Here is a 25,808-nt window from a genome sequence, read left to right on the forward strand (position 1 = left end):
CACCCAGCTTTTCCTGTACTATTTACGTGATTTTCAGGTAGTTTGCACGCATACTAATGCGTTAACGTGAAAATCACATAGATGTTATCATTTTTCCCAATAACAATCACCTGAAAGTCACGTAAATCCTTGTAGAGAAATTTACGTGATTTTTCACGTGGAAAGGACGTGTGGATTATTTTGAGTGTACCACTGACGGTGCAGAATAAGTGACACCGGTGTAAAAGAAAAATCCATCAACGAAAACCCGAGCCCGAGAGAGGCCAAAGGCAAAATAAACGAATAATTTTGGTGCAAACGTGCTACACCGCAAAGTACTAAAAATCGTGTCGAAAACAAACGAACCACAAACGTGAACGATATTTATAATAAACAAATAGAGTTGCACTTGGTATTTTACGGATTTTACAGTCACATTTTGTGTGCCATTTGTATTATTTTAAAGCAGTCTGAAAAATGGTAATTGCTATCGGTTTCGAGGGTAGCGCCAACAAAATTGGTGTAGGTATCGTCCGTGACGGTGAAGTGCTGGCCAACGTGCGGGAAACCTATATAACTCCACCAGGAGAAGGTATGTAATATGTATGTGAATATCTACGGCAACAAAACAAATACCCGTCTATTTTTGCAGGATTTCTGCCAAAAGAAACTGCGCAGCATCACCGAACCAAAATTCATGACATTCTGAAGCGTGCACTTCAAGAATCTGGCGTGACACCAGCGGAAATAGATGTCGTATGCTACACAAAAGGACCCGGCATGGCACCACCGCTGCTGGCGGTGGCAATAGTAGCTCGAACTGTTGCGCAAATTTGGAACAAGCCCATACTTGGGGTAAATCACTGCATTGGGCACATTGAGATGGGCCGACTTATTACAAAAGCCCAAAATCCGACCGTACTGTACGTCAGCGGCGGTAATACGCAAGTGATTTCGTACGCCTGCAAACGATATCGAATTTTCGGCGAAACAATTGACATCGCTATTGGGAATTGCTTAGATAGATTCGCACGGATCATCAAACTTTCGAACGACCCCAGTCCCGGATATAATATAGAGCAGATGGCGAAAAGGGGAGAAAAGTATCTTCCTTTGCCGTATTCGGTGAAGGGCATGGATGTTAGTTTTTCAGGAATATTGTCATTCATTGAGCAAAAAGCTAGACCAAACCAAAAGCAACAGAAAAGAAAGCGAGGTTCTGCTGTGGACGAACGCTGGACAGATGAAGATCTCTGCTTTTCTCTGCAGGAGACACTGTTTGCTATGCTGGTTGAAACTACGGAGCGAGCGATGGCACACTGTGGTTCTAGCGAAGTGCTCATCGTCGGTGGAGTCGGTTGTAATGAACGACTGCAAGAGATGATGGGAATTATGTGTAAAGAGCGAGGGGCGAAGCTGTTTGCAACAGATGAAAGATTTTGTATCGATAACGGAGTAATGATTGCACACGCTGGGTGGGAAATGTTTCGTAGTGGAACGAAAATGAGCTGGGAGGAAACCACTATCACTCAAAGGTACAGAACAGATGAAGTTGAAGTAACTTGGAGAGAAGGCTAAAGTCATCGATTATTGTTTTACATTTATACGAAGTGTATGCAAAGCAGGAATAAACTTGCATCGTTTTAAAATTCTGCTCTTATCACTAACATGGATTTATTCCTCTTTTACCTTAGCTACAATTTTCATAATATTTAGGAGTGACTGGTTTACCTAGTCCCATTCCGACTTCTACATTCGCTTTCTCACCCTCCCGTGCTAGCCGGTAGTGATTGTTGTGACCAGGCTTCATTTTAATTGCAATCGTTGGATTGCTTTTGCCAGATTCTTTTTCAACAAATTCTCGTAACAACGGAGGCATATCAATTTCGAGAGGAATGACTTTCTCTTCCTGCTGTTCAATCACTCGACAGTAGGGTTCCTCCTCATGTTTGTGCAACAGTCGGTAGTCGGCTTTGTACGAAGCACTTTCGATCACAACCGGCTTTGGGTACGTGCGTCCACGAAATGTTTTTTCCATCGTAACCTTCACCTTGCGAGTTTCCTAAAATGCATAATCGTGCCCTGGTATTAAACGATTAAAGTGGAAAATGGATCAAACTTACATCATTTGGAAGGGCCTCAACTTTCAGGATACGCATGTAACTGGGTTCCGGGTAACGTTCGAACATGCTTCTTACTACCACGCGACCAACACCAAAGTTTTTTAGATTACCTACTATCTCCCATAGTGTTTTTCCTTTGAAATCAGTTGTTCGTCCGATGTACTTGATAACCGACATTTTCAGAAGAATCTAGGGCTGCTGTTATGTAAACTTACAGAAGTTCGAAGTTGGAGAAAATATGGAAAATATTGTTCTACAAGTCTGTTTACATGAGTTTTTTGGCTTCTTATGTCACTTTGGGAATTAGAACGCAGAGTTGCCAGAAAGCTTTATTATAATACCAATTTCCACTACACCGCAAGGTTACAGGTTACACCGATATTTTTCTATATCAGGTCTGCACCGAGAAAAATAGAACCGGCCTTCTCGTGGAGTTGATGCGTGAGTTTCAATGTGTAATGTTAAATATTTATTTATTAAATAGCTGACCCGACAAACATTGTATTGCCATAAATTAAACTGTGTTGTACATAAATCGTGAATCTCGAATGACCTTTGTCATAATCTCGAGTTTTGCAAGTTCCTGGGGAGTTCATGGGTGTTTTAATATATAAATTTTCCTCACAGTAAAGTAGAAAACAACTCCCCCCATTGCTTAGCCTGATCAAATAAAGCGGTATATGGTTCCAGTTGATTAATTAGTTCTCGAGTTATGAAGAAATTTGTATTTCATTTGTAGAGAAGCCCCCCTCCTAAAGTGGGGAGGGGTCCATAGAAAAAATTCTTGCCTCCAAAAACCTTCGCATGCCAAATTTGGTTCCATTTGCGTAATTAGTTCTCGAGTTATGAGCAAATTTGTATTTCATTTATATGGAAGCCCCACTCCTAAAAGGAAGAGGGGTCTCAATTCACCATAGAAAAAATCCTTGTCTCCAAAAACACCCACATGTCAAATTTTGTTCCATTTGCTTGATTAGTTCTCGTTATGCAGAAATTTGTGTTTCATTTGTGCGGGAGCCCCCCCTCTTGGTAGGGGGAGGGGTCTCTAACTATCATAGGGCTCTATTCTGTAAGTCACGTCGAGCAACTCGGCTCGACTCAGTCACTGTCGAGTGTCGAGTGCAAGAAGAACGGGCAGCATAGCGGCTCAATGCACGACCAAAACAAAGCTAGCTCAGGCGTCACTTGCTAACCGTTTAGTCACTAGCTTTTTGGCGGTGGACTCAGTCGAGTTACTCGACAAAATCGGGTCGCCTGTGACTTACATAATACCAAAAGTCGACTAGTCGAGCAAAGTGACACTCGACGTGACTTACAGAATAGGGCCCATAAGAGCCTTCCCTGGCACCAAAAACCCCTACATGAAAATTTTCACTCCGATCGTTTCAGTAGTTTTCGATTCTATAAGGAACATACGGACAGACAGAAGGACAGAAATCCATTTTTATAGGTATAGATTTTGCTTTTGGTATCAAAACTTTTTCCATTCGATATAATGCGGAATGAAATTTTCATAAGAAAAATTCATTAAATGTTTTTGTCGCAATCTCACAGTTAATGTGATATGAGCTTGGATATTGTAAAAACATTATGTTGAAATACATATTTATTAAACGACGCTTGCGTTCTTGACAGCAAATTAAAGAGATATTACTTGGCGTTAGTGGCAGTTTGAAAGGATGGTATCATATTTCTTGCCCCAATCTAATGCCATGAAAATCTACATACCGCCAAACAACCCAATTCACATGATATTATGGTGTAAGTTTCTTTTTGCACATTAGATCAAAGGGTAATTGCCGTTTTATTCTAGAAATACTCAGAGTATAGACATACGCGGAAGCAGCCATCTTAGGAGCCAATCGAGCAGCAAGAATTGTCAAAAGGAAGCCAATCGAACACGGATACTGTTTACTTAAGAGGGACCCTACCTTTCCGGTAGCTCATCCTACTCATAAATATTGGAAATATATAACCCAATAAGGGGCCGTTGCCATCGTTTCTCGGTTGTGTTTATAAGGCTCTGCTGGTAGGCAGTCTTTACCAATGGCTTTGTTGGTTTTCAACAACCCGATTCCTCGTTTTAATTCCTGGAGATCAGGTACTGAGACGTTACTACCTTCCATGGACTGGAACTTTTATTCCGCCTGTTTCAGTAACTTCGCCATTGAACTGTTGATCAAAGAACCTTCTTCCAAGTGATCAGATTCCCATTCTCGTCCCTACACATGTCAGTTTTCGGTGAGTAGCCTCCTTTACGAGTATGGTTCATCTTGATGGGCTCCGTAGCAGCAAGGTTACCGAATAAGCTTTGACAAGCGGAGTGGGGTTCGAATCTTAGTAGAATCAGGCCCTTTGATGTCAAGTGAATTTAGCTTGGGTTTATTTACAGGCCCCTCATTTACCCTTCCTTCATGCTGAATTCTATATTACACAATGAAGTCTCTTGACGGTGCAAAAGTCTCTCTTACAGTGTACTGGTCAGAGGAACGCAATGAGTTCCCGTCAGGGACAGTTATAATATAGGATAGTACTGACAGTAAGAAACGAATGGGTAAAGTAAATATCTATAAACATAACCCACAGACAAAATTTTATAAATTCTATGAACTTCCTATATAGTAATTTTACATGCCCTCAAGAGACATGTGCATCTAGGTATATTTTTTCTGCATCAGTGCTTTGTGATGATTTTTATGTTTTCTTCAAAGCTAGTCTTATTATTTCAATCAACTCGTAATCCCGCCACGGAGCGGTCATGAGTGTAGTTGACGCAAAACACTGCACATGTACTACAATTTATCTAACGTTTATTTTTATTCTTTTCTGTAATGTTTAATTAATAGATGTAGTGTATATTGTTGGATTAATTATAATGGTTCCAGAACCGTTTCAAACTTTTGGTTTTAGATTTTTCTTTACAGCGTTATTGTGTTTCTATGCTTTCATGCGTTTGAATTCTATAACGTTGACATCCCGTCGAGCAAACCGTTTTATGTAGAACGTAACTTCAGGAAAAAAATTAAATAATTTTACGGAGAGAGAAATTTTTTTCGAGGCTGGTGATTTCATTTATAGGTTCGATAGAGTCAATTGTGAAGTTTCATGCTATTGTTCGATTGTTTTTGAATATCCAATCTAATTTTACCTGTTCTTACTCGTTTAATTTCATCGAGTCAGATCTGTTTTACAACAACATGTTTTATTTATTATACAAATTCTTTCTTTCACTGTCCTGCCTGTGCAAAAAACTTGAAGTATTCTGAATTTTTAATTGCTTGTTTCAGAGATACTAATATTACAAATATGTATAGAGTAATGATAATGCTGTTATATATGCTGTTTTATATGTAAACTTTTCCTTCGGTTAATGCATTTAATTTGATGCAAATGATTGTTTGAACCGTACTTTTGAACTTAATTGTTTTAGCAATATCGCAGTGCATTCATCATTTTCTGCAATGATTTGCCAATCTAGCCTGTTATATTTGAGTTGATTTCACAATCCAATCTACTATAATTTAATACCTACACAAAAAACCTAGAACACAGAAAAGAATCATCACTTTTGCTTTACTTTTTTGAACTGTTTATACATGTTTTCAATTCAAGCAAAGTAACTTTGATTTGTAAAATTTTAAAACTACAAATGAATATAATATATAAATGGGTAAAGCATATGTTTCGCATATATCCACGGTATCGTAATATAGCTTATACCTAGAACCCTAAATCGCTTTCCTCTGCGTAGTTTCCCGAAGTTTCCTAGCAGCACGTCGTCTACCTTGATCAAATTGCTGCGAGTTTTTGTAATACATTATATGGCCTTGAAGGTTACTGATACACAAATCAATTGCTTATTTCTGTGCTTACAAACCCAGCTAATCGGCCTGTTTTCAGCAAAACCAAAATATTCCTAACAAGCAGCCAAACTGAAGCAAATGATTTTTTTCTGGGAATGTGATAGAGTTTTGGGATATCTTGCAAGATCCAGCCTTCATGCAATGTTTTTCGATGAGAGATACTACACATAACTATGAAAATTAGAGGGACACAGGCGCAGACAGCGAATTTACTGCCCGATTAATTTTAACTGCTAGATTTGATCAAGCTTAAATCGGCCCTTCCACGTTACTAACTTTCAGTGTACAGTAGTATATCGTCTTGGCAAAAAGTAGTAGCGCGATCAAGAATAGGCTTATGTAGGCGATGAAAATGCCACTGTGGTTCTGTGAAACATATAAGTTGATGGCTTAAATCAAGTGAAATAAACAGTAAGCTTTATTACTTACCTTAGCGTAGGACATTGTTCCATAGGTTACAGCGATACCAATCACGAGGAAAATCAAACCACCGAGAAATAGTAGGTTGCGCCGCTTGCGGCAGAAATCTGCACCAACCGAAGAAACCTTACGGCAATGAGGACATCTAGCCAAGTTATTCTTCAACGTGTCGAACTAGCAATGGTAAATAAATATTAGCAAATTACATTTGGCAAGACCAACACTTGGTGCAACATACCAAGAACGTATCATGACAATGACCGCACGTAACACGGCACATGCCCGGCATGGTGAGTAAAGGTGGCGTTACCGGACTTGGCGCCAAATTGATGATCCGCTTGCAATTGGGCCTGGGACAGGCTACCCGCTGGGAAGAACTCTTGCAGATAAGCAAGCAGTTGCACGGGCAACGGACATATTTCTTGCCCGGCGGTGCATTCCGAATAGGCTAACAATACAAAAAAGTAATGCGTTTTTTTTACTAAATTGAAAAAAAAAGAAAACTTCTTGTTTACATAGTACACCGAGCTGGAATGTAGTACATGTGCAACTCCGTTACTGCAAAGACCGTTCCGTTATAAGCAAGTATGTTGTAAACAGCGATATCGGTTTGCATTTGCATACAAACGCGAATATTAGCTAATCTATAAACTAGAAGCATGTGACTGTTGGCGTTATCAGTAACATTTGCCGTACTTGACCAACCCTACACCCAGCTCGATCGGTTCGGTCTAGCCACCTACATTTGTCGTCGTTATTGCACTATTCTTACCGTAGCCTCATTGCACTGCACGCACTTAACAACGTGCTGTTCCTTCTTCCAAGAAATGTCTATCAAGGCCTGACAGACGCGGCAAGTTACAATGACGCTATTCTGCTGCTCCTGCTGGTACGACGGAGGTACCTCGTCCGGTCCGATAGACGAAGCGGTAACGATCGCCTGCGATGCTGCAAATCGATAAAAATAAAATCGAATTATTATTATATTTTTTCCTGTATAGACTCGTCACTGCGACCAGTATCGTTGATCTATTGTAATATCGCTCGGATGTTTGCCGTATAACCTGCACTGCATTTCTTTGTGCTCTAATCGCTTGAGCTGTAATTAAGTGAGCGATATGCTTTATTAATATTTAGGCGTGCTAATGAGGGTTTACGTTTCCTTCAAAGCTTGCTCTACTCTATCCACTCGTTCCTTATTGCCGGTGCTATCGCATATTATAGCTGTTCCGGACACGGACACAAAAATGACATCGACCTATAATCTGCCTATACGATACAAGAAATACAGAGAACTGGAATTCAAACTTAATCAAACTTAATAATGAAAACTGCAGTTCCTGGAAGCTTACAATCGAAATGCTCCTAGTAAAAGAATGCCTGTGGAAGTTCATTGAGCCGGGATTGAAGCCTGGAGTGGTCAATTTGAAACGACAGCTTAAAAAGAAATCTCTGACATCCAAGGTACACTTACTGAAGCGGATTTGCGACCTATCATTCAAGAACGGGGACGACATCGTTGAGTATCTACTCGAGTTTGAAGACCTTTTTGAGAAGTGGGCGAATTTATCCAGGACGAAGCTGAATAACGATCTTCCAGTGATCCTGATTTTTCGAAGCTTTCCAAGTTGCTTCGATGGGTCAACTATAACTCTGGAACTCTGGATAACTATAACGCGGAGAACGATCTGACGTTGATGCTCGTTAAGAACAAAATAATCGATCAAATCCAGAAGTGGGAAGAAGTTGTTCCAGGAGAATCGTCAGTACTCAAGGTAAACAGAAAAATTAAAAGTTTTGTATAGCATCATTATGAAAAAGCTGGTCAGAAGAAGCGTGATCGCAAGCTAGGGTTGCGGTAAAACCCTAGCCAACGAAACAAGGGGATACTTTAAAAATGTGGCATCTGAAGAAAAACCCTTCGTTTTCACTACTCGAGATTTGAAGAAGTCCCTGAAAAACGAAGCCATCCAGCAGTTCGAGAACTGACAGGGATTCAAACCAGATGTCGGATTGCTGCAAGTTTTTGGTACGGCAATATATGTGTGCTGGCTGAGTGTACGAAGCTAGAAGCTAAGGAAGTAGAAATGATCTTCGTCGAATACTCTCTACAGCACCGATACATCGATACAAAAACGAACCAGACCACCACATGAGAGATGTGTGTTTTCTGTTCACATCAAACCAGAAAGTATATTCCAAAAGATACTAATGACATCCAGTACTTCCAGTAACCACCAGCAAAGAATTTAGAACAGTCAGCTTCGTAGAGTGTAAAATTCTTCCGGAATACTAATTTTGGGACCGCGACGATTTATTCATCATTATGTTTTTCAGGTCGGACAGAGACGTTTAAAGATTGGAGCTAGTGGAATTGGCGCAGCATTTCCAACACGGTATTCCAGTTTGAGTTTGGCTGGCAAAGGGTGAACATGTGCATTCCATAACCTCTGTTCATTAACTCCTATTCCTACCTCCACGAGGTGCCGGCTGGGGTACGCACCTTCGGTTGTCGTATGCTAACAGGAAAGAAGGCACAGTGGCTCCTGCCCACATTAAGATGGCAGCCCCATCAGCGGGATAAGGACCTTAGGTTAACAGCCTACTGTACCGGAACACAAAAAAGTTACCGAAAATGAAAGAAGAAATCTCCCTGGATTATTGGGACCTTTACCAACGACCTTTAACATGAACACGGACACGAATCGGAACATGGAATATACTGATCCTTGCCCAGCAGGGCAAGCTGGCTCAACTTGCAAGGGAAGCTAGCCTGAAGCTGAAATCCTGGGGCTGAGCGAGGTCCGCTGGCCGGGTACTGGCGAACACAGGACATCACCCGGGCAAGTCTTGCTCTACTCTGGCATACGAGGTGAAAATGCTACTCGAGAAAGAGGAGTTGGATTCCTACTGAGCCCAGGGGCACATGCGCCCCTGATCAAGTGGGAACCGATAAATGAGCGAATAATCGTTGCCAGATTAAGAACACGGGTTAGAAACCTTACAGCAATCCAGTCCTATGCGCCAACAGATGCTGCCGGCCTACAGGAGAAAGAGAGTTTTTACAGCCAGCTGAACAGCGTGGTTGAGAAAATCCCGAAAGGGGATATCCAAATCCACATGGGCAACTTCAACGCGAAGATTGGCTCAAACAACGCGGACCTTGAACGCGTCATGGGACGCCATGGCCTAGGAGAGATGAGCGAAAACGGGGAGCTGTTTACAGAATTCTATGGTAATAACAACATGGTCATTGGTGGATCGCTCTTCCCCCATAGACCAGTACATAAAGTCACGTGGATTTCACGCGACGGCCGAACGGAAAACAAATCGACCACATCTGCATCAGCCGAAAATGGCGAAGGAGCCTTCTTGATGTACGCAACAAACGCAGCGCTAATATTGCATCCGACCATCATCTTGTTATCGCTGAGATACGTCTGCGCGTCGCACGTGTCCAACGACGGGAGGAGAAAGTTGGGTGCCGCTACGACATCCGCCGATTGGAGAATCCTGAGGTGAAAAAAGCCTTTGTCGAACAACTTGAATCTCGAGCCTCGGAGCTGCCACCTGGTGGAACCGTCGAAGAGCAATGGAACGGCATCAAGAACGCCTTCATCACGACCAGTGATGAAACCCTCGGCAAAGCGCGCAGCGGGCGGAGGGAGTGGATTTCAGATGAAACTTGGAGGAAGATCGACGAGCGGAGAGAGGCGAAAGCCAGCATTGAGCGAGCGCGGACCAGGTCGGCTAAGACAGCTGCCCGTCAACGATACGCCGAACTGGAAAGGGCTGTTAAACGTGCTTGTTTCTCGCCGCCTTAGTGGTACCAGGATGAATACAAAGATGCCTTCGAAAAGGCGTTCGACCGACTCAACCACGAAAACATCTGGGGCGCACTTAGGCCTTGAGGAGTTCCAAATAAGCTAGTCTATCTCATCGAGGCTCAGAACGATGCGTTCTCATGCAAGGTTTTGCACGACGGCGTATTGTCCGACCCCATAAGGGTTACTGCTGGCGTGAGACAGGGCTGCATTTTATCACCGCTTCTGTTTCTCATCGTTATGGATGAGATATTAGTTGGAGCAATTGACAGTAGACCAAATCGAGGATTGCCTTGGAATCCTCTAACGATGGAGCAGCTAAATGACCTCGACCTAGCCGACGACATTGTCTTGCTCGCACAACGCCGAAACGATATGCAGAGCAAGTTAGACGACCTCTCCGAGAGCTCCCAGGCAGCAGGTCTCACAGTCAATGTAGCGAAAACTAAGTCTATGGTAGTGAACACTGACAATTCCACCAACTTTACAGTAGCGGGACAACAAGTTGAGCAGGTAGGCGCCTAATATTTTGGTAGCCAAACAACGCCCGATGGTGGTACCAAGACTGATATAGCCACGCGGATCAAGAAGGCCAGGGGTGCCTTTACAGGTCTGCGAAACATTTGGCGCTCAAACCAGATCACTCTACGTACGAAAACCCGAATCTTTAATTCTAACGTTAAATCCGTACTGCTGTATGCCTGCGAAACGTGGTGCGTCTCAGCGGAGACAACGCAAAAACTGCAGGTATTCATTAACCGGTGCCTGCGATACATCATTCGTGCCTGGTGGCCTGATAATTGGATATCCAATGAGGAACTCCATCGTCGGTGTGATCAACCGCCGATAGCCACAGAAATTCGTGAACGTAGGTGGAAGTGGATCGGACACACCTTGAGGAAAGGAGCGAACGAGGTTTGCAGAGAAGCACTCGACTGGAATCCACAAGGACAACGTAGAAGAAGCAGACCCAGAGGCTCATGGCGACGGAGCTTAGCCAACGACATCCGGGCTGTAGACGAGAACCTGTCCTGGCGACAGGTAAAAGCCATGGCGGGCAACCGTCAGCAGTGGAGATCTCTGGTTTCATCCCTTTGTTCTGCCGGACCGGCGGACATGGACACATAAGTAAGTAAGTATTCCAGTTTCAACCAGTCAGTAACTAGAAAAATTCCTCTTTCGTGGTATGCTCTGACATTTTTCTAGAGCACTCCGTATTACTTTACCGAAGATTTTCTAATTGAGCTCTTACTATCATTGGAATTTCGATGTTTCCCGTTTGACAGAATTATATAATTGAGCTGTTATTTTGACAACTTTTATTCAAAATTGAATTCCCCTTGCCCTATAAGTTTAAAATTTGATCAGCAATGAAGCCTTCTTGAATTGTTTTGTTTTTGATCATGTAAAAATATACCGAAATGACAGGTAAGACAGTTTTTTTCATGTGTGGACTAATCACTGCGACCAGTATAGTTGATCTATTGTGATATCGCCCGGGTGTTTGCTGTATGACCTGCACTGCATTTCTTTTTGTTATAATCGCTATTGAGTGAGCGATATGCTTATTGAATTTAATTAAATTTTATGCGTGCTTGTGTGTATTGGGGCTTACCCTTCCTTCAAAGCTTGATCTACTTTACCCACTTATTCCTCGCTGCCAGTACTATCCCATATTATAGCCGTCCCTGGCGAGGGGACTCATTCGTACCTCTAACCAGTACACTTAACTATAGGAGGGACATTTGCACTGTCAAGAGGTTTCAGAGGGTAAATATTGAATTCAGCATGAAGGCAGGGTAAATGGAGGGGTCTAAGAATAAACCCACGCTAAAGTCACATGGGATGGTAAATGGTTGAATAAAGCGCTCCAGAACTACCACGAAGTTCCACAGCCTCTTATTCAGCAACTTCTATCTCTATCTCCTCGTGGTACCATCCGGGATACGTTCCTGAATGGAAATCGGACAACCGGTGGAAACTAGGGTCGTATGCGAACAGAGAAGGGGGCACTCATGCGAAGGCTGAATGTAAACTCTCCGCCTGCAAGACGGTTCAGAGCAGAGCAGAGGGTCCAAAGCCCCTAAAGGAGGATGGTTTTAATAGCTGTTATCCATGACTATTATGTAAAAACTTGAATGGATAAACCCCTAATCCAAGGTGTGACGCGACCCGTGCCGAGGGATGAATGGTGGAGGGGGTTCTATAAATTCTCTCGCCGCAACGAAGCCTCTGGAGTACCAGGGCGCCCTCCACAGTAATTAGCCCTTGCTGCATCCAGCCGGTCACTGATGCAGTGGACGATTTCTTACCGTGCATGCTCTCTCTGTCGAAAAACAAAGAAACGAAGGAGGTGGAGAGGAGAATAGGGGAGGAAGTCCTGTACGATGCGCTAGCAGAGATTCAGTCCTGATCCTCGTCTATCCTCAACACGCCGACTCGTGAGTCGACAAACGAAGATGTGGCTCCAACTCTACTCACGGGTCAAGATTCACTCTGCCTGATCTCTGACTGTGTGCTGTAGGGTGGGCTTAAACAAAAGGAGCCGGAACAGTTATGGCCACCAGTAGGATGGCTGTACAATCGCTCAAACAATCTAAAAATATATAACGTCGAGTATGAGGGTTACCCAAAAGTTGCTGAGTCTAAATAAGAGAGATCCCAGCATGCTTAATATATAAAATATAAAACGTCGAGGATGAGAGTTACTCAAAAGTCGCTGAGTCTCAATAAGAGAGATCTCAGCAAGCCTACCGGTCTTGCGACAGGACGTTATCAAAGTAAATATCATCTTCGGAATCTCGGATTCGTACAAGATGATATTTAACCTCGGAACACTTGCTTTGTAATCGTGGAGCACAAATAGTACGCAGACAGCAGTATCTCAAAAAGGGGAGATCTGGTTGCCGTCGCCGATCAGGGAACTAGGTTCACAAACCTAGTCATCCCTGATTGGCACATGTCTCGCTCCAACTACCAGCCTGTCACTTCCTCAATAAGTGATAGGTAAGCTTGAAGCGTATAGTAAAATAATAAAACGGGTCATACCACAATAGTTCAAAATACTGGACGCAATGGTAAGAGTACCCAACAGAGGAGGGACAAAGTCACTTGACATCGACTGGCTCGATTCTACTAAGATTCGAACCCACGACCACTCGCTTGTCAAAGCAGACTCAATAACCTTGCGGATACGGCGCCCCCCTAAAACCGGTTTTGGTAAACTCGTAAACCGTAGAGCATAACTATCTAAGCATGTCTAAAAATAAAAAATAAGAAAACTTATCCAATTTATTTATTTATGTTTTCGAAAACAGACACTGAGGAAGCCTGCAAGTCGTAGGCGAAATACGTATCTGTCGTGAATAAAATAAACATAGTAGAATTAAATTGGATAAGTTTTCTTATTTTTTATTTTTAGGTTTCGTATTCTACTAAGCCGCTCCAAAAACTTCAGTCTATCTAAGTATGAACAAGTCGCTGATATTCACAGGCGATCATCCCTCGCCACCATTACTAACGCCGCAAATGATGTGCAACAAAAGTTGTAGGAGCCGTACAGGTACAAAGGAGCCATATTTGGAAAAGTAACGATATTTGGAAAAGCAAGCCACCGTCGATGAAAAAAAAACTATTGGCTGTCGATAGTGGATATTTAACCTTCCTAATGCATTAGAAAAAAGTTACATATTATGCATTAAGGGTCGAAAACGACCCAAGTTTTGAAATTGCTCTCATTCATCCATTTTCAATCCGAATTTCGTTTTCTTTACCTCGTTTGAAAGATATGGCCAAAAACTAGCACCCAAGGTATGTTGGGGAATATTTGTTGACTGATGGCCACTTCTGCGCCGGTTCCGGAACACCCACTACCAGGTCCCGGGGGACATTTTTATATTTTGAGATAATTCATTTTGCGGCACATCAAATCTCATTGGCTTAATAAAATAAGATTAATGGAAGTGCAGTGGGAACATTTTGGACCCAAGCGGCCATTTCCTCATTGGTTCTGGAACATCCGGTACCCGGTTTTTGAGGACAATTTTGAATTTTAGAATGATTTATCTTGCGACACGTCAAATCACATCAGCTTGATAACGTAAGACTATAGAAAGTATAATCAAGACATTTTGAAGGCAAATGGCTACATCAGCATTGGTCTCGGAACATCCGGTACCCGGGTTTTGGGGCCATTTTTGTATTTTAGGATAACCCATCTTGCGACACATCAAATCACATCGGCTTGATTAAATAAGACTGATGAAAATAAAATAAGGTCATTTAGAAGCCAAATGGCCATTTTACCATCGGTTCCGGAACATCCGGTACCTGGTTCCGCGGGATATTTTTGGATTATGAAATAATTCATCTTGCGGCACATCAAATCACAACGCCTTGATCAAATAAAACAGTTACAAGAGCTATGGGGACCATTTGAAGACAAATGGCCATTTCATCATCGGTTCCGGAACATCGGGTGCACGGTATATGAGAACATTTTTGGATAGGATAATTCATCATGCGCCACATCAAATCACATTGGCTTGATGAAATAACACTAATGGAAGTACAATGTAAAAATTTTGGAGCCAAAATTACCATTTCACCATCGGTTCCGGACTATCCGTTATCCGGGTTTTGGGGACATTTTTGGATTACAGGGTAATTCATCTGCCCCGGTATAAATACCGGGTACCGGATTATATGCGACTGACGCCCCATTATACTTCCATTGTTGTTATGTTGTCAACCCGATGTGATTTGAGGTGCCGCATGGTGAATTATATCAAAAGCCAAAAATGTCCCCCGAAATTGGTACCGGATGACCCAGTACCGATGGTAAAGTGGCCATTTGGCTCCTAAATGACATTGTTTTACTTCCATCTGTCTTATTTTATCAAGCCAATGTGATTTGATGTGCCGCAAAATGAATTATCTCAAAATATAAAAATGTTCCCCGGGACCTGGTAGTGGGTGTTCCGGAACCGACGCAGAAGTGGCCATCAGTCAACAAATATTCCCCAACATACTTTGGGTGCTAGTTTTTGGCCATATCTTTCAAACGAGGTAAAGAAAACGAAATTCGGATTGAAAATGGATAAATTAGAGCAATTTCAAAACTTGGGTCGTTTTCGACCCTTAATGCATAATATGTAACTTGCTGTGCTGTGGCTCTTCTAGATGTCGCTGAAAGCTGAAACTTCCCCACAATGCTAATTTTCCAAAGTTAGGAAAAGTCAGAAAATTTCAAGTCTCTAGCTCGTACCGTTACTGAGTATCAAGCTTTGTAAGTATGCCGATGGGTCGAAAACGACCCCAATGCACTAGGAAGGTTAAAAAGAAGATGGATGAACTAGGGTGGTGCGTTATAGGGCCCGATTTGTTGCTTAAGGATATACACAGAAGTTAGGTGTTGACGAACATCAAGATCATCCTCGGAGTTATAAATGGCTAGAACGGCAGGCAAGCAATGTATAGACCGCTGATCACCGGCACACTGACACGAACGATGACGACCAACGGAAGTCATGGCGGGTGATCGTGGGTAGTGAAGATCTGTTTTGATCCCTGTGTTCTGCCGGAACGGTGGACATGAATCTACAAGTATGGTTAAGGAACTTAATATGTGCAAGACAGAACCTGGTTTGTTCAATGCGAAGAACGAAATTGACTGTGACGAGGTTCGTTCTAGAATCACAAAGAAATTAGTAATTATTTCGATGAAAAGCATTTCAACGCATTCTACAGCATCTCTGGCGTACCACAAAAGAGCAATCTTGGACAACTGAACTGTCAGTTTTCTCGCCACCTGGCTATCCATCTGTTTTTTTGCCGACGATGTAAAAAGTTTTCAGACAATTAGAACGTACATGGTGACGAGAAGCATCATTCTTCCACGCAAAGATATCCACGGAGGTATCTGGAAATCACCTGGCCACCGTACAATGAACCAGATTTACCACGTTCTCATAGACGATAGGTTCTATTCTAACATCATGAACATTGTAACGCTGTGTGAAAACTATAGACTAAATATATATTGGGCTGGGGCGTGGCGACTCGTGGGGGTTTAGCTTACCTGTTCAACCAGCGAAAAATACAAATTAATACGCAGTTTTTTATTATCGCATTTCTATATTTTAATCATAAAACAAACATTAGGAGTATTCACGTAGCGCTTCCTATGTTGCGTAAACGATGTATTTCGTGTATATACTGCCGCAATTCGCATTGCAGTTCCGGTTTCTATGGAGATGGATCTGTTATGCGAGTAGCGGCAGCATAAATACGCAATACTCCGTATACGCAACATAGCAAGCGCTACGTGAATACCCCTATTATTTAAATAACAACGGAATATGACGGTTTACTTTAGCAACAAACTCGTTTCTGAATTTTGACTACGAACCGAAAACTTTTTTTCCAATTTACCTATTGAACCAAATTCAAGAATAACCACCTTCCTGCGATGCGCGCACAAGCCCACACCACACGCACCACAAGCAATATGCGTAAGTTGTTCAATGCTCAAGATGAACGAGTTAATGAGAAAACTTTGCGAATAATGCATGCCAACCGTGCTCTATTTTCAAATCCTCTTCCTACCAACACATTGTTCTTGGTGCTAATCTCTAAAGCAACATTCAAACGTCGTGTTGAACGTTTTGCTCATTAGCTTCGTAACTAAATAAAATTGAATCAAAGCGCAGGCCATAGGATATGTTGTAGTAAGTTGTTCAATGCTGAATATGAACGAGTTAATGAGACAATAATGCACCCGCGCTTTCGAATAAAAGCTGTTTCACATTCTCATTTTATGTCCTTCGTACCAACACATTGTTCCTGGTCCCAATTCAGTGTCAAGAATCAACACCAGGAATAATGGGTTGGTATGCTTGTGCTCCCAGTTGGCCTCGAGGTAAGACGCTGGTCTAATAAGCCAGTTCTTGTATGTTCGAATCTCGGCTGGGAGAGGCTGTTAGAGTCAATAGGATCGTAGCACTGACCCCGCACTGTCCTGCATCCTAACAGCTGGTTGTGAAGTATGTCGTATAAAAACAGAAGGTCAAATTTCGATAACGGAATTAGCACCCAGGCTTTGCTTTGCTTTGCTTATGCTTATGCATTGAGATCTCTAAACCAACGTTCAAACGTCGTGTTGAATGGTTTGCTTATCAGCTTCGTAACTAAACTAAATTCGTATTGCATTTGCGTCGATGCAAACGAAATCATGAACGAGTGATGAAAACAATTTTGTCGGGCTGAATTTTGTTGGCTGTCCTATGAACAGGTTGAACATGCGGACGAGTCGCCACCTTGGGGCAATGGAAGTCTCAAACCCGCAATCTCTCGGTTGCCGGCCAAGTGTTTTACTCACGAATTAACGCTAACTAATTGGAAATGTATTCCTTTTAGTTCTACTATAGTTTTCCTAATTTTTTGCAATATAAAGCGAGCTGAATTATGAAAATATGAGCAATACCCGTAAAATATAAAAATTACCTTTGTACAAGAACAGAATTATTATATACTCAAACGTTCCTGCGGTTTGCGGATTTTGACTCTGACCGTCCTTTAGTGCGCTATGCGGACTGCTAAACCCTATCAACCATATTCCAGACACGTTAAAGCCGTCCTCCCCAGCTAGACTATTAACAATCTGCCGAGAAATACCCTCGGATTTCGGATGAGGCACTGCATTCTTGCGACGAGTTAGGTGCTTCAAACCTCGAAAACGGATGCGGAAAAACGCGCTCGGCCATTGGAAAGACCGCTACCGCGGCTCTACATGCAAAACCTCGGAGTATACGAAATGATTGGTTTGATGGGAAATGCCAACAAGCGATTTGGAAGACAAAAAGTCACGGACAGTGACTATTGACGGCGATGAACGGTGGTTGATGAGTTTGTATATTTGGAATCGCTGGTCTGCCGACAATAATATGAGTAAGGAGATTCAACGACGCATTCAAGCTAGAAGTCGAGCCTACTTTTCCATCCGCAAGACGCTTCGATCAAGGAGCATACGCCGTCACACAAGGTGGACAATATACAAAACGCTAATCAGACCGGACTTGAGAGAGTGCCATTGCCGTGCTAGATGGCTTGACTACGTTGAAGCCGACTTGCGTGTGTCGAGACGCTCAATGAATTGACGACGAGTAACCCAGAACTGAGTACAGTGGAGAAGAATTCTTAATACGACAAGAGCCCAGGAGACCCCGGTTCTCGACTGGTAGAATGAAAATGAAGAAACCAGCTGACCACGGTCTTGAGTAAAATCGAGATCGTGAAGAATTAGAACAGCTATTCCAGGCAGTTCTTCGATGAGTGTGTCAATGATGATGATAGCAGAAGAATAATAGCAGCGTATAGTATACCCAAGTGTCTACAATCATAGCTTGGTTCGATCAGCGGATCCCCCAGCGTGGGTAAAGGAGGAACGGTACTCAACTTCTCAAGCGTTGCTTCAATAACTCTCCCTTACCTCATTTTTCGCGTTGTCCCATTCTGTTTGGACACTATCGGTTTGTTTTATTACTTTCTTCTACCGTCTTCTCCGTCGATTGCAAAAACTATCGTTATAACAAAAATAAACTGCTCAGAAAAATTAATCGACGCAATCCCATTTCAATTTACATCTTCAAGAGTCCAAGGTATATGTTTTGACGTCGAAATAACTGTGTTTCAACCTTATTGATTCTTTAGCAAATGTTAAATGTATTTTTGTTACCCGTAAATTTTGTAAGTCTGATATATTTTATGAATAAATTAATAAAATTTTACTCCAACGGTTGTTCGGTCGTTAGTTTTGTTTTCCCATTTCTGCCTTCTTCAGTCTATTAAGGAAATCAAAGTCGATGTATTAATCTTCTCCTGAGTCATGACTGTTTTTTTTGTTTGCTGGATCGCTACAGTATTGTCATGTTAGATTATGAATTTCTATTGTTTAGATTATACCTATATCGGAGAGAGAATTACAACATCAGCTCTGGTTTCTATAGTAGACTGAAAAAATCGGAAAACCAAAGAAAAATAAATTATCGAAAGCAAAGTTGACTGCGGGTTAATATTGTTTTTTCAGAAATAGGTTCTTCGTACAGAAATGTTTTAATTCTAGTTCAAGCAACTCCAGCACCAGCAGGCAGGCTAATGATTAGTCCCTACAGAGCACCCGATAGTAAAGATTAACTCCTGACAGAAGCAAACGGGTTCTACCTGAAAAGGCAACAAATCAGATCCGAACTAAGGGTTTAGTTGTAGAAGAGCAGCTCACAGTTCGGTAATTTAGGTTTGCAAATTGAATATATGTACCGTGCAAGTACCATATTCAAAACAGTGCTTAATTCCGAACAGTTGCAAATTTTTCATAAATATTGACAAAATTCTAGCTATTCAAACAATTTAATTATTACATCTGCTGATTTAATATTATTAAAATGGTTTAAATAGCTAGAGTTGTCAATATTTAAGTTGAGTAAAGAAAAACAAATATGCCAAGTTATCTAACACTGAAACTAAAGAGACATTCAATCATGTCTTGTTTAATACATTCAATTATTTTACCGTAGAGTAACAAACTGCAACCAACTACGCACACAGCTTTACCAGTGACTCATCTCAGCTTTAGGGCTGCATTCAATGCAAACACTGTGTGAATCTTGAAACAAATAGATTCACACTTGCCAGCTAAACGTAAAAGAAATTTCAAATTTATTCGCTAAATAAGGCCGTTATCAGTGCTCGGCTGCTGTAGATTGGAGGCAAACATCCTAATCAAATGTCGACGCTCTTTTGCTGAGCAAACTCAAAGCTATCAAAAAACCCGACAGTAGAACATCGGCTGACAGACCTTGCAGCAATAAAAAGGAAATTCTTTTACTAACACCTATTGCTGTGTGTGCAGCTAGTGCATGTGTGACGGGCACTGCTATAAATGAAACAGATTACAGCAACAATGCTTAGTTGCATTATGAAGTAAAACATCAAAACAAAATTGTGTAACTAATGTGGAACCAAACAATATCGAAAATATGAACTCGTAATATTTTATGATGCACATTAATTTGGCATACCGCCGAACATATCTTGACTATGTTTGTTACTATTTCGTGCTAAGTCGACTATGGCTGTAACCGATACGGCAAGTTTCTCCACCAAGGCAAGGCAGCAAATCAATCTCGTTTTCCTGCAAACAAACCTGCAGCGGCAGCAGAACCAGAAAGCAAAATCGAACGTACGAACCACAGGCTGACTCATTTTGCTACGAATGCGTTGAGCAAAAGCTCATTGGACGCTCCACTGTTGGTACATGCCAAGGGTGGTTGTCCAGTTTCGCTTTCCTCAAACGATAAATAAAACGCAGAAACACGATAGGGAAGCCTCAAAAAAGTAACCACGGTCGTCATTCCGCCTTCAAATACCTTAGTATAAAGATTTCTCGAAGCATTGCAAACGAGAGCAAGGCTAGAAAAGTTATTACTTACGTTGTTCCGATCCGGAATCCGGTTGTCCGGATTGAGACGATTGCTTCAGCAGCGGTTGCTTTTCCGAGTCTCCGTCCATTGTAGATTATATTCCACGGCAAGAACTAATCAGCAATACGCTACTACTTATAATCCACGCAGTTGTATTACCTAAATAATGTTATCACTCGCTAGCAAAGGCTTTGGCGTATAAATTTTTCTCACTTTGACATTTGGGTGGAGAAAAATCTACGATTTTTAAGAATATCTCGAAATTTGTCAACGGGATACTTCGAAGAACTGGACTAGCACCTTGTTTGTATGCCAGCACACTTTCTAAGCCGCTTTTCCACAATCAAATTTACTTTTAGCGAGTAATGAAAATGACTGTACAAAACTTCACCTCCATATTAAAAAAAACTGCTTTTAGTCTACAACACAGGCACAGGCGTTTACCTCAGCTTCTTTGCACTTCGTGCTCGATGCCGACGTATGTAATACAACAGGGCAGCGCAAAGAGAGCAGACACGGACGCGATATACAGTTGTTCGACAAACGACACACCGTGTATTCTTCGCAGCCGCTTATATTTTTATTGCAGCACAACGTAAGCTATGAAGAGAAAAATTTACGTTATCGTTTTCTCGCGAAAATGGTGGGACTGACAGTAGCTGCCAAACGCCAAACGTACCGCTGACAGTTTTGTCAATTACGATGACAGCCATCAAGATGTCAGATCAGAGCAGGGATGCCAGCAGCCGATTTAAAAAAAATGCCTTTAAAGAAGAGATTTCTAGCTAGAATCGGGCGAATGTCGCAAATGTAAACAAAACGGGTGAGAGTTATTTTTTACTGCACCAGCATAGGAAAATCAACCCTCACTCGGTTTGTTTGCGCGTGCGACATTCGTCCTTTTGTTAATTCTATCTAGATTTTTAAAGTTCCCTATATATTTTGCAATTGAAGATAGAACTAACAAAAGGGCGAATATTGCAAGCGTAAACAAACCGAGTGAGAGTTGATTTTTCTATAGAGCTTGCTAAGCCTAGCGCAAAAGGCTACAAAAACTCATCGTTTTTTACTCAAACGTATGTGTTTTTACCGGGGTATAACTGAGGGAAAACAAAAACAAACGTGTAAAATCAATGTAAAATCTAACAACAGCAACAAAAAATCGCGCATCGATGTGTGCGTACGGTAAACGTCAGCAAGCTCAATGCTGCCCAGCAAAAAATAACTCTCACTCGTTTTGTTTACATTTGCGACATTCGCCCTTTTGTTAATTCTATCTAGAATTATTTATGATTGATTTCAAGATTGATTTTACCATGGATTTTACTGATGTTTTGTTTTTTGATGTCTGTTTTCTGTGGACTTATATTTAACAAAATAACGATCTGGCAGCTCTGGTCCTAATAAACATTAAAACGTCAAACGTTCTATCGGGTAATAAGAATTTGGTTTTGGACTGAAGTAATTTTTCATTCTATTGTTTCGGTAAATATGTTTATATAGCGCTAGAAACTATTTTATTTTGCAATAATATAAAGAGTAACCTCCTATTGTTTCTTAGACGACATAGTTGGCGTCCTCCACCACAGGACCCAAACACAAACAGCACAAAACATGTCGATGCGCCCCGATGATCATCGCCGGAAATGGGACCGAAAGGAATACGAACGGTTAGCCCAGGAACGTGCTCTTGCCAAAGCGAATACTACCACCGAAGATGGTAAGAACAATTGATTAACAAAGTTTCATTTACTTCTAACTCCGCTCGATTATTTCTCAGAACCAGTTACGAAGGAACTGCTCAAGCAACGCGAGTACAAAGTCGACCTTGACTCAAAACTGGGCAAGAGCATGGTAATTAACAAGAGTACTCCATCGTCACAATCCGGCGGTTATTACTGCAACGTGTGCGATTGTGTGGTCAAGGATTCTATCAACTTCCTCGACCACATCAACGGCAAAAAGCATCAACGTAATCTGGGCATGTCGATGAAAGTCGAGAGAAGCTCGCTGGATCAGGTGAAGGAACGTTTCAAAATCAACAAAAAGAAAACCGAGGAAAAGAAAAAAGATTACGAGCTGGAGAGTCGCGTGAAAGAAGCTAAGGAAGAGGAGGAACGTTACCGGGAATATAAACGCGAGAAGAGGAAAGAACGTAAACGGAAAATTGAGGAAGTTGACGACGCCGATGCTGGTACCTCGGAACTTGCTGCCATTATGGGATTCGCAGGTTTCGGTGGATCAAAAAAGAACTAGACTTACGTTGTAGTATTAATGCTAACCAATCTAACTATTTTTACAAACAAAAGCCCGTAAGTGGTAGCTTTTGGTAGGAAATGCTAACAATTTACAACAGCTATTTTGTTTTTTGAAACAAGATTAAGCGATGTGGTGAGCCTCAATATTTTACGCACTCTTGTCCTCCGTACCAATCGGTGCCACATACAACTCAACGATGGCACACGTCCTGCGGAATGGCGAGACCTGCCGGATGTCTAAGTGTATTCACTGAAACTAATTTTTGATTTACAACTATGTTAACGATGTATCTTGGTAATTAAACAAGAGAAATATATAGATCCTAATACGGCAGTAGAGGTTGACGTCGTTTACCTTACGCACACTTTGTCTACCTGAGATACGATTAGTTTCATTTTTCCCCAAAAGCATAGTTTTTCTGATAATAACAAACTACTAAGCACTTACGTTAGTGCCAGTTGAATATTTGAAAATTCGCCCTTTATAAACTGCAGGACTTTCAGTTTTGTTCATATTGTCCTGTTTTTTAAAGGTTAAAAGGTTAGTAAATCGAATTTCGAGAGACCAGGAAATATATTCAAATGTTGTGGAACTAAGAAACACAAATAGAAAGGAGAGAAGCAAGGATTTTCTTTGATAGTCACAGCAGATATCTACGTTTGAAACATGTATTATGAAAGCAAATTAGAAGTGTTCTGAAACCGGCTCTTATTCACATTCCTGAGCGCTAGATTTGCTCTTACTATTGCTTTTTGCTTTTTTCGAATTTACCTTGCTTGGTTTGCTCTTTTTATTCTGTACCTTATTTACCTTTTTTGTCTGGGCCAGCTTCTTCAGCTTTTTCATTTCTTCCTTCTTGCTCATACGAGCATGCTGCTCTTCAATCGCCTTTCGTTTGGCTTCCTTTGCTTTAATTTGATTGTCCTTCGAAACCAATTCTTGTGCCTTCTTATGAACATCTCCTTGGAAAACATCAGCATGAGGATCGAAATCATGGGTATGTTTAGGCGCATTTACCACATTATCAATCTTTTGCTTTTGCTTGTTCAAATACTTGTCTTTAGCAGCCTTTCGCAGCAACTGCCGGTGTTTCGCTGGGCTCTGATAGGTCGGATTCTCCCAGATCGGATTACCGCAGAAGGAACCTTCAAAAATACGAATCGGATTTAGCACAAATCGAGGACCGATTTCCGCTAGTCCACCATCCTCGGATAGGACCTGAAAATGACGATACCAGATGCGGTTATCCAAACATGTGAAGCTAATCACTCGGTCAATAAACGGTTGACTCTTCGGATGGTGGTTCGGAACGCCAAATATTTGCGTCAGCAATTCCTTAATTACAGCCAAGTGTGGCTGCTTAGTGAATTCCTGATCGAAAGAAAGTATCGGACGAGATCCGCGTAAACAGTTTCCCGTTAGCTTCATTTCTCCCATGGTGTTAACGTTTTCAATTAAAAATTTCACCGACGGTCCCTCTTTAACATTTGCCAGCCACATATATAAATCCCGTTTTCGACGTCCCTCGAAAAGTACCACCTTATTGCAATGTTTCATTTCGCTCATCTCGTTCACCACCGAAAGCGTCTTCCAGCGTTCCATCTTCGGTTCTGAACGATGGTGAGGCATCAACGACTTCAAATCCTTCATCAGGTGACGATCGCGATGATTGATACCACGGGCGCATAATACCAACACACGCTGCTTGTTGATCCATTTAGTCTAAAACAAAAAGAGACCTCCCTAATGCATACGCACTCGGTAAAAAGTATAAAACCAAACCTTTTTAGGTACTGGTTCATCCGACGTTCTGGTATCTTTCAGCTCTATCCCTTCATCCTCCGAAGAGGCATCTATTTCTTCCAGTTTTCGCTTCTTGGCTGTTTTCTCATTTCGCTTGTTGGCCTTAGGTTTTGATTTCTTTTCGGCCGCTTTCACCTTCATTTTTCACTAATAATTATCGGGAAATAGTTAAATTTTTAACAGACTCAGCGATATACTCATGCGGTGCAGACAAACGAGTAACGACACGCGGTTTTAGAGAAGTTTGATAAACATGGCATGTTTACCTCTGTAACAGAGGGGCCAGATAATTTTTAATAGTTTCACCTCTGCTCGAAAACTAATTCCACCACAAAAACTGCTCGAAAAAGGGTCCCTGTGTCGGAGCTAAGGTCAATTCACCTATTGTTGATGCAGTTGAAAATCATCATTCAAAGCATGAAACTTTAATAATTTGCGATTTCACCACTAAACGTGATGATATTAGCTGGGGCTCATATGTGTGTATACGCTTAAAAAATTTGACCCATTTTCACAAAAAGTGGAACAGCTGAAAACAGGCGTATTTTTATATACTATTTTGAGTAACTCTTACTGTTTTTATGAGTTCAACGCAGAAGCTCATTAATAAGCAATATTTATTCAAAAATGAGTGCCATTTCACCCAAAACTGAGTAGTACTTACACAAATTATGATTAAATATAACTCAGTTATGAGGTCGGCCTAAACTACTCAGAATTGAGCAATTGCCAAATTACTCAAATTTTTGGGCTGTTCCATTTTATGTGAAAGTGAGTCGGATTTTACTCATTTTTGAGTTGAAACTCACTCATTTCTGAGTTAATCTTATTCATTAATTGTTGATATTATTCCTACTGCAATCAGCTTCAGCGAGGGCCTCAGTTTACGACAAAATTTTATCGTCGAAAATACTTCATAGACTACAGAGACGACCAAACACGTGCAGACACGTTATTTACAAGGACGTAGGGTAACCAACGTATTTTGGACCCCCTCAACAGCTGTACATAATTTGGACACTTACAGCAAAATCAAATGGAAGTGTCCAAATTATGTAC

At 41.5% G+C, this 25,808-nt stretch overlaps 5 protein-coding genes across 5 annotated transcripts; 2 read left to right on the forward strand and 3 right to left on the reverse strand.

Annotated features, from left to right (window-relative positions):
- The first annotated feature begins 349 nt into the window (after positions 1-349).
- LOC128734150 (tRNA N6-adenosine threonylcarbamoyltransferase) lies at positions 350-1,622 on the forward strand. Its single transcript, XM_053828191.1, has 2 exons — positions 350-571; positions 632-1,622. The coding sequence occupies exons 1-2, from the start codon at positions 457-459 to the stop codon at positions 1,555-1,557; spliced, it is 1,041 nt and encodes a 346-aa protein (XP_053684166.1). The 5' UTR covers positions 350-456; the 3' UTR covers positions 1,558-1,622.
- An 11-nt stretch (positions 1,623-1,633) lies between these two features.
- LOC128734151 (uncharacterized) lies at positions 1,634-2,373 on the reverse strand. The gene is made up of 2 exons (XM_053828192.1): positions 2,103-2,373; positions 1,634-2,041 (listed from the first exon to the last, which is right to left on the reverse strand). The coding sequence occupies exons 1-2, from the start codon at positions 2,277-2,279 to the stop codon at positions 1,670-1,672; spliced, it is 549 nt and encodes a 182-aa protein (XP_053684167.1). The 5' UTR covers positions 2,280-2,373; the 3' UTR covers positions 1,634-1,669.
- Positions 2,374-4,904: 2,531 nt separating this feature from the next.
- Positions 4,905-21,298, reverse strand: LOC128734259 (type 1 phosphatidylinositol 4,5-bisphosphate 4-phosphatase). Its single transcript, XM_053828341.1, has 5 exons — positions 20,697-21,298; positions 7,158-7,333; positions 6,624-6,833; positions 6,395-6,559; positions 4,905-6,331 (listed from the first exon to the last, which is right to left on the reverse strand). Exons 1-5 carry the CDS (start codon positions 20,773-20,775, stop codon positions 6,215-6,217), a joined length of 747 nt encoding a protein of 248 aa, XP_053684316.1. The 5' UTR covers positions 20,776-21,298; the 3' UTR covers positions 4,905-6,214.
- An 827-nt stretch (positions 21,299-22,125) lies between these two features.
- On the forward strand, positions 22,126-23,435 carry LOC128737192 (zinc finger matrin-type protein 2). The gene is made up of 3 exons (XM_053831782.1): positions 22,126-22,172; positions 22,249-22,407; positions 22,468-23,435. Exons 2-3 carry the CDS (start codon positions 22,302-22,304, stop codon positions 22,941-22,943), a joined length of 582 nt encoding a protein of 193 aa, XP_053687757.1. The 5' UTR covers positions 22,126-22,172; positions 22,249-22,301; the 3' UTR covers positions 22,944-23,435.
- Positions 23,436-23,620: 185 nt separating this feature from the next.
- On the reverse strand, positions 23,621-24,954 carry LOC128737175 (ribosome biogenesis protein BRX1 homolog). Its single transcript, XM_053831750.1, has 2 exons — positions 24,729-24,954; positions 23,621-24,668 (listed from the first exon to the last, which is right to left on the reverse strand). Exons 1-2 carry the CDS (start codon positions 24,888-24,890, stop codon positions 23,655-23,657), a joined length of 1,176 nt encoding a protein of 391 aa, XP_053687725.1. The 5' UTR covers positions 24,891-24,954; the 3' UTR covers positions 23,621-23,654.
- Positions 24,955-25,808: the final 854 nt, after the last annotated feature.

The sequence above is a fragment of the Sabethes cyaneus genome, chromosome 2 (assembly GCF_943734655.1).
Source record: "Sabethes cyaneus chromosome 2, idSabCyanKW18_F2, whole genome shotgun sequence".
In the NCBI taxonomy this organism is placed as follows: Eukaryota; Metazoa; Arthropoda; class Insecta; order Diptera; family Culicidae; genus Sabethes; species Sabethes cyaneus.